The sequence below is a fragment of the Azolla caroliniana genome, unplaced genomic scaffold, assembly GCF_043228905.1.
Source record: "Azolla caroliniana isolate FFs.n. ecotype wild unplaced genomic scaffold, voAzoCaro1.0.p SCAF_12, whole genome shotgun sequence".
In the NCBI taxonomy this organism is placed as follows: domain Eukaryota; kingdom Viridiplantae; phylum Streptophyta; class Polypodiopsida; order Salviniales; family Salviniaceae; genus Azolla; species Azolla caroliniana.
The window spans coordinates 2,569,499-2,578,931 of record NW_028230447.1 but is presented as its reverse complement, the minus strand read 5'-3'; the positions used below and the strand labels follow the sequence as shown (position 1 = coordinate 2,578,931).

Below are 9,433 nucleotides of genomic sequence, written 5' to 3'. Positions count from 1 at the left end.
GTATACAATGCACATCATTATATACTATTGAAGAAACTGAAAAGGAATATACTACATGTTCACTACAGGGATATAATATGTAGAGCCTTCTTATGTTGTCTCTAGGATTGCCATTTATATAACCAAACAAAATTAATCAAGTCATTGTTTCAAATTGTTTATTTTCATTGAAGGAATATGATGACCATTAATGAGCATCTCTATTCATTTTATACAGTGTATAGGGATCCATATACACATAATTGTACAAGAGTTAATATATTCAACTGAAAGAGAGTAGACCAATCAAATTACTTAGACCTTGCCATAACAACCTCTCAATATTTATATGTACAATTCCAAAAAGACACCAACCTTCATTGAAAAAATTACAAAGCCTTCTGCTCCAGCCTTTCATTCCAGTTCAGGCATCTGACAAGACTTCTGAACCAGTCATCAGTCTGATCAGACTTGTTTATGGTTGGGAGAGGGTGCTGACTCATGCAAATGCGAACAGAGTCGCCACGAGAAAGTTGTTGCCTTCTCTTGCCATCAAAGGAAACCCATGCATTACTGCGTGCATCTTCTGGAACCTGTGACATGACACATGTATCAAATGCAACTTTGTATACTTACAATTAACTTGAACTGATCTTTTTACCTTCAGTTCTAACAATGCAGAGTCGGGGAGTATAACGGGACGAAATGAGAGAGAGTGTGGACAAATTGGAGTGAAGAGCATACATGGCACATTCGGATGCACCTACAATTTAGCTTAAATTATAATGGCAAGACCAGTTTGTATTAACAAGATGAGTAATGGCAATAATCACATACCATAGATCCACCAGCAGCTGTAGAATATGCAGTGCTTCCAGTTGGTGTTGCCACAATTACTCCATCAGCTTGTACCTATATCATAAGCAGGTTCAGCTGATGTTATATATAGTGCTACACAGAACACTATGAGGCTCACCTTTGTAATTAGTCGATTGCGTTCATAACACTCAATCTTGCAAAGATATGGATTGGAGCCCCTATCTACAACCACTTCATTCAGCACGTCAAACACTTTACCAGGAACTGGCTTGTCATTTCGGAATATCTCACATTGTAGTCGCATACGCAGAGTTATGTAAACACCTTCCACACGTGTATTTCCATGAATGATAGCCTTAAGATCTGGCATAAAGTCTTCAAACTGTTTGGCAAGGGAAATTTCGAAATTATAGTTAAGAACTAATCATTTTAGCAGAAAATATATGTTCACATTAAGCATTCAACATTTCTACATCTCCAACTTGATACGAGAATATTCTCAGAACAGTATATGCTTGCTACTCACAGGATGTGCAGTTAGGAAACCGAGTGAACCAAGATTGAATGAGACAACAGGAGGAACTGCATCCCGGAAAAGGTTGGAGGCATGCAAGATTACACCATCACCGCCAAGGCAGACTACAAAATCTACCCTCTCATGTAGAAGACTGTTCAAAAGGTTATTTAGGATAGAATCAAAGGCATCCATTGTCGAACGGATTTTGTTGATAAATAAAATTTAAGAGTCTAAAACCTTATATCTTGACTATGGAAGGTTTGAATGAAGCCAAACCCAGCAACCCTTGCTAAATGATCATGAACATCTGGCTCTACAATCACATTCATCCCTTCTTGATAATGCAAGAATGACGCCACCTGCAGTTGACAGATTACTTAACTTTATTATATGATTGCTTAAGAGCAATTACTGTTAAGACATTCAAAATATAAAGTTGAAGTCAACCTGTTGAAAACAAAACTTTCCTACAATACATTGTATGGAATACAACATTTTATCTACTAAATTTCCGCAAAAAAGACATGATGTACTCCTATTTCTATTAAAGGTTCATGGATATGGTAAAAGCTCAATTATCTACAGATACAACTAGATTCAACAAAGCAGAAACAGGAATTCTCAATTTACTGACCTTCCTAACAGACTTACAGACAAGTGGCTCATATATATATATATATATATATATGCAGAAAAAAGGAAGATATATTAGCATCTGCAAACACTGAAATATGCTTTTGATATAAATCACAAGTACAAATATGGTGAGCTTTTATTGTTCATACTGAAAAGAAAAGAAAAGCATTGGTCTGTCTAGAGATCAATGAAGAGGTTACTGATGCATCAGACATGGTTTTACAACAGTTGATGAATCTTAGGATGACTTTTACAAGCATGAAGAGCACAACTACTACATAGATCACGAGTGGTGGCAGGGGGATTGATGGGTTAGAGACAGGTAGTGAAGATATCTATCAGCTGCATCTGATAGTCATCACGGACTAAGACATGGTGAGCAACGATGTCCATGGTCTGATAATTGCATGGAATTATCTGAAATTAGTAAAAGCAATATCTGCTCATTGAAACTAATATTGCTGTCTCCTTAAATGATCCATCATAGGCCTGTCTATTATGGATGTCGAAGCAAGGCACCTGCTTTCTCTCTTCAACAATAAAGACCTTGATTTCTCAACAAAAGATACAGGATAGACCTCATGAGAGTGCTCATTTAGAAAAAAACATGATTCTTATGTTTTTGTCATTTTCGGAACCCTATTGCGCTTGCTACTCTGGACTTCTACTTTCTTTATGAATCCATCTCAAAAACTTGTTGAGCACCAGAAAAGCTTTTAGATTTCACAACCAATGCCTATTCAAGGCTCAACCCATAACAAAATTCTCACACAGGTTATGTGATAAATTACCAATACATGTCAAGTTTGAAAGTTCATCAACATGACAATAGGTCGATAACTATAAGAAATTTCTAGTAGTAGCAACAAATAAACACTCGGAAGTTTTTGGATTTGTATCAGTATGGAGATGATAGGGTCAAGATCTTTCTTGATTAAGAATGAAACAGTATTAGTAAATCTATAAGAAAATACCAGTTCTGTTTCTTGTATAAGCTCTGAGCCCAGCTTCTTAAGAAGAAGAACTGTCTTTGGAGCCGTTTTCCACATAAGCATTTGTTGCTGAGTGCTGGGATGTGTGAAAGCCAATGTTGATTCTTTCACCCTTTCTCTTGTGCAAGAAAACCCATCTGTCCGAACAAGGTACATTTCTGCCTTCTTCCTAGACTGAACTCTTACCACCCCTGTTGTGGAAGCACACATATCACCCACAACTGCATCATCATCACCATCATCAACCCCAAGAGCACCATTGGTACCAGGAATTCGATTGAGAGCTCCTTTTACGAGAGTTATTTCTGAAGAAGTTGAAGCTCCATTTGTTACCCCTCCAACATATCTTTCTTGTTCATCCTTTACAATATTACCATTGTCAGCGCCTTTTGAATTTGCCCTATACTTACCTTCAACTTTTCCTGCTCTAGGAATTCCTGGACCATCTAAACACCACCTTCCAGCAGGTTCAGCAGTCTCTGTATTAAGAGCAGTTTCATCTCTGTGAATAACAGTAGAACTGACTCTTTCTAATCGTCTGTTGAAACTTGCTGGCACAATCTTTCTTCCCTTCAAAAATTTTGACATATCTCGTTGAGAAAATGATTTTTTGGGTGGTCTTTGTGATTCAAATGGAGTAAACACCGTTGTGGATTCTTGCAATATATCTGTTTTCATTGGCAGTGTTTCAGGAGGGTGATGGTTTTCCGACCCTGAAGTCTCCACCAATGATTCAATATTAACTTTCTCAATAATCTTATTTTCGGATTTAACGACAAGCTCTTGATCACCATTCACAGAGCAGGTCTCATTATCTAAAACAGTTATGCTTGATTGCTCTTCTTGAACGTGAATTTCAAGGCCAACTTCTCGCCATTTAGTCACCATGGCAGAAGTCCTTCCGACCCCTTGTTGACTATGAAGATAAAGAGGTTGATTGTTCACATCAGCCACAAGTTTTGCAAACTCTAATACCTGATCCTTGGTGGGAACATTTCCTGGTTCAACTGGCAAAATGACTTTCTTTAGTTTCCCAGAAGAAACTGCAGCATCCATTGCAGACTTTGAGAGATAATCTTGACTGGGTTCTGTTCTTAAATCCACAACACATTTGAAACCATTTTTAATTAACCAGTCTACCCCATCATCTGTCAGTTGACCACCTCTCCAAAATGCTATATCACTGTTTATTTTTTCATTCCACGGGGTTTCCAGTTTGACAGCCCCCCAATTTGGAATATCTGCATGGTTGGGAGAACCTTTTGCCCTTGGATACCCAGCATCAAAGCAGATATTCTGCAGCATCTGAAATTTCTTGTGCATTAACTTGAATTGGTCATCATGGATCGGAAAATAACAAAGCAGCAAAGCCTCTAGTTGTTCACAACATTTCTTCATGTTAGCACGAAATTGTGCAAGTGGTGGTCTGGTGTTGTAGCCTTTACCAGGTGAAGATCCATGATTGAGTCTTCCACTAAGAACTTCTTGTTTTTGTTGATATAGAAGTGCACCAATACACCCCAAACTGGAGACTATTTTCTCTTCTAGCAATGGAACATCCTCAGAATTAAGGGGCTCTACATCACCTAAAGAAATGCCATTATAGACACTAGACTGAGGAGTAACATGTTCTCTAGAATCATTCACTGTGCACAATGCTTCCATGACCACATTGTGCACTTGCTCTGCTACTCGAAATATTCGACAAAATGTTTCGACCTCAGCAAGATCACCTGGCAACGGTCCATGTCGAAAATACCATAGATTTTCCTCCTTTATCTGTAATACAAAAACTCTTCCGTGAACCTAAATAAAATATGAAATAATAGAAATATACCATAAAATCCAGCTCTCAAAAAAACTAGCATTTTACATCCATTCTGTGATGCATTGTATGTTATGGGCATATGTATTGCTTTAACGAGCTCACGATACGGTAGGTATACCTCTATATACCATGAAAACTTGGGTCCAGAACACAGTCGTTCAAATTTCAGGTGGTGTCTAATAACATAGACTTCCACCAGATTGATTGATCCATCTCTAGCCACATACATGACATCAGCTAGTTAGCCCTTTAAATATCATGAAAACCTAGGTACACAGCCAGATCATAGTGAAACATTGTCCGGCCATATGGCCATCCACCAATTTGAGGGGTTGTATCTTTAGCTCTTATGATTCCTTGCATATCCTACAGAGCCCACAATCAGGTACCTTATCCTTTATATACCGTGAAACCCAATGTCTATGGCTAGACCATGGTGGTCCAAGCACTGTCTGCTCATACGACCATCCCTGAATTGATGGTTCATTCTCTAGCCCTTACAACTCCTTGCAAAACCTCAAAGAGCTCACAATAGGTTAGCTAGCCACTCATATTCCATGAAAGTACAGGTCTGTAACGAGGTCTATATCCAGACCATAGCCATCTAGATTGTGTCTAACTGTGAACATCTATCATGTGAAAGCTAAGGGTAGCATATGCTTATAACATTGTATCCAGACATAGTATTTGAATTGATTGTTAAAGCAGAATACAGGATATTCTTCATCCAAACAAACATGATATGTCGTAAATGACTGTTTCTAGTTTCATGCATAGAGTATATACACTCCATTCAAACATACCATTATAGATACGGATTCTTAAACAGCTTTAAATGACTGTCTCTAGCATTATGCAACAATAGAATATAACATATGCATATGGATACCCATATGATTGGTTATAGCACAATCCATATAGCATAAACTCCTTTCAAAGTTCAAATATAACTATTATAGACGACTGGTTCAAGTTCCATGATTACAGTATATATAACTGTCCAAACATCGCAAGTATGATGAATTCTTAAAAATAAAATAAAAATAGCTGTCATGCATACAAATTCTTAAAAACAGATATAAGTAACCGATTCCATTTCCACGCATATGAGTTCTTAAACAATATATGAGTGGCAAGTTCTAGATCCATCCAAAGATGGCAAATATATCCACGATGACTCTTAAAAAAACATATATAACTCATATGATGAAGCTCCGAGCATACAACATTGCGATTATTCATGATCCATATACAAGGAGATTAATAGCTTCTAAATCATCTTCACATACCTGGTCTGCGGTGATAGAATCCATTGCCAGCGATTCCATGGGATAAGCATCTCTCTTCCTCCTCCTCCTCCTCCTTGAAGATGATGACGATGATGTCAGTGAATCTTCCAATTCCTCTTCTTCGTCTTCTTCCGATGAGTTCTCGACAGAAAACATTGCAGAAGAAGAAGAATTTACTGAAAGAGAAATCGATGAAGATGAAGAAGATGAATTCAGTACTGACCCTGATACTGACCGAGTCTGTTCAGAAAAAAGAGATGACACAAAGGAATTCGCTCCCATTACGTTATTGCTGCGATCAACGTGAGTACAAGAAACCACATCTGCACTACAATTCCCATGGTTTCTTGAAGAGGATATTATCATACCTAGGGAAGAAGGTTGGGATCGAGTTTTTTTCTTCTTCTTCTTCTGCATCACATGTCTCTGTGCAGCAGTAGAGGAGGGCTTGAGGCTACAAAGGAGGGATGATTCATGTAATGGAAGGATGCGGTGGGTGTGGGTGTGGGGGTGGCGATGATGGTGATGGTGATGGTGATGGAGGAGATGGTATTCATTCACAAACAGCAGCATCTTCTTCTTCTTCTTCTTCTTCTTCTTCTTCTTCTTCTTCTTCCTCCTCCTCCTCCTCCTCCTCCTCCTCCTCTTCGGTCAACGACCGATTACTCAGACATGGCCTAATTAGAGCAGAAGGAGATACTGGCAAACACAGAGATGGATCCACCGATCGATCAATCTCCTGCAGAGGAGAGATGGATGGTGGCAGCAGCAGCAGCAGCAGCAGAAGCTAAAGGATAGAGTAGATAGGAGACATGTGCTCCGCATGGTTTCTTCTGCGTCTTTCTTCTTTCTTGCTCATCTCCATCACCATCATCACCATCACCATTCATTTATCTTCTTCAATATGTATGTACATATGTACATATGTACATGTATGTATGTATGTATGTATGTATGTATGTACATGTATGTGCATGTATGTATGTATGTATGAGTGAATGCATATGTATATGTGTATCTACTTGTTCTGGTTGTGTGTGTGTGTGTGTGTTATGTATGTATGTATGTATGTAAGTATGAGTGAATGCATATGTATATGTGTATCTACTTGTTCTGGTTGTGTGTGTGTGTGTGTTATGTATGTATGTATGTATGTATGCATGTATGTATGTATGAGTGAATGCATATGTATCTGTGTATCTACTCTTTTTTTTTTTATAAAGATATCCTGTCATTAGTATAGTCATTTTACAAGATTCAAAGTTCTATGTAATTGGGGGGGGAAACAACCGTTTCGGAGGTTGATAATGCCAATAAGGAGTACCACAGTTGGCTGTCATGAATGGAGAAGGTTTCCATATAGTGATAAACTCATGCCGTTGAGCAATCTTAGCATCAGAGTCACCAATAATACCATCCCATTGGCCCTTCAAAGTATGCACTATGTCTAACCAAATATTTGAGACCAATTCGGCCGGTGGTGTTTTCAGTTGTTGGAAAATAAGAGAGCACCTAGTCTTCCAAATATGATATATAGTGGTACTACTCAATATCTCCCATACTGGTTGGACTTCCTTTCGTATTCCTGTAAACTGTAGTGACAACAATGGTACTTTATGTACTCTTCCAAATTTAGTGCAAAATCCATGGTCCATTGATTCGTTATCATAATGAAATACATCACGGACAAGAGATGTCCAAACCACCATACCCCAAGTGAAAACCAACGGGGAGAAATAATTAGCAAAAATTCTAAGGAGACGTTGCCATATCAATTGAGACTCAATACATTCCCATAAGCAATGTTTGTGAGTTTCCATTTGTAAACGACATCGTGCGCAAGTAGACTCTACTCCCATCCTATGCAGCCAGGTGCCAACTGGCAAGGCTCGATGTACAAGCAACCACTGTACATGCAATATTTGGTGTGGCTGTTTTCTAGCCCATAACACTACCCAAAAATTTGCCAGGAATTGGGGAGTAATACCTTGTTGATTCCAAAATTGAAAAGCAGCCGGTGTCACATCTCGTATATCTGAAAGCACATGTCTTCCTAACTGTACAGAATATTGGAAAAAATTAAATTTGTTACCCGTAAAAGGGTCTGTCCACTGATAATCCATTGGGTCCCATTCTAATCTGAAAACCGGTATTTTAGCCAACACCCACAACTTCCAATGTGCCTTTATTTCCCCAATCATTGGGTCAATGTACCATTTCCGGTCAGCATATCCGATGATTCTTATCTTGTGTTCCATAGCATAAGGGTAATCTATCCTCATTTCCCCGGATTGTGTCAATTGGTTTGCTTCATCCACCTCAAAGGATCGGTAGGTCTTATCATCTGAATATCCTTTAACAGCCAAGAGTACTTCCAATCTTGAAAAGACCCCAACCCATCTGTGATTAGAGTTATTGGGTGGAATAGGAAATCTACTCATAGCCTCTTGAATTTGTTGGTACATTATTTGTCCCCCATGCATACTACCTAGGATTTCTTTTTGTTCTTCCCATGACCTTGATAAAAAACGTTGCCATGTCTGAACAGTTTTTGCAGGACCTTCTGCCATTTTTCCCCATGATAACCATTGTCTAGAACCCAACAGCGAACCATCTGATGTTGTAAACAACGGATTCCAAACTATCCTTTGTCTAATATACTCAATATAATGATTGGGCTTAGGTTTATTGCGAAGCAAACCAGGTAATACTTGTTTCCATGCCGAAAATACTGTTCTAATAAACCTGTCTTCCCACTTGTTAGCTGCAGGTACTCTGAAATTTTCCCTAAATATCCAGTTTACATCCTTAGACCAAGGGGCACCTAATCGAGGAAAGCAGTCTGAACAACGGTCGAGTAATAGTATTTTCCATATCTCTTTCCGCGGCGTAAATCCTCTAATGAGCAACTTACTTAATAGTGCTCTTGATTGGTCTACTGGATCAATAATACCTAGTCCTCCTTTAGAGCGAGGTAAGGTAATAACATCCCATTTTACTTTAGACCGAGCATTTCCTTCCGATTTGCCAGACCATAGAAAATTACGAATCAATCTGCGTATTTTCAGAATACATGACTTGGAGAATATCCAACATGACAAAACATACCATGTTGACGCCAATAACACCTGATTGGCAACTATAACCCTACCAGCAAAAGACAACTTAGCTGAACTCCATAATAACAGTTTTTGCCTCAAAGACAATAAGAGGGGAGCCACTTGATTTTCCATCGAAAGATCAACACCTATAGTACATCCTAGGTACCGAATTGGGCAACCTGATGGTATCCATCGAAATTGCGGGTGTGGGTTCCATAACGGAGGATTTACATCTCCCACCCAAAATGCAAAGGACTTGTTCCAATTAACCA

The 9,433-nt window shown here is 38.7% G+C and overlaps 1 protein-coding gene and 1 long non-coding RNA gene across 2 annotated transcripts; one reads left to right on the top strand and one right to left on the bottom strand.

The window, feature by feature from the left end:
• Positions 1-144: 144 nt before the first annotated feature.
• Positions 145-6,633, bottom strand: NADK2 (NAD kinase 2). The gene is made up of 8 exons (XM_087328495.1): positions 6,061-6,633; positions 2,926-4,722; positions 1,553-1,674; positions 1,325-1,466; positions 956-1,180; positions 817-891; positions 641-742; positions 145-572 (listed from the first exon to the last, which is right to left on the bottom strand). Exons 1-8 carry the CDS (start codon positions 6,631-6,633, stop codon positions 369-371), a joined length of 3,240 nt encoding a protein of 1,079 aa, XP_087184621.1. The 3' UTR covers positions 145-368.
• LOC147856818 (uncharacterized) lies at positions 6,426-6,704 on the top strand. Its single transcript, XR_015530604.1, has 2 exons — positions 6,426-6,564; positions 6,604-6,704. It is a non-coding gene; the product is annotated as an uncharacterized LOC147856818 (long non-coding RNA).
• The last annotated feature ends 2,729 nt before the right edge of the window (positions 6,705-9,433 follow it).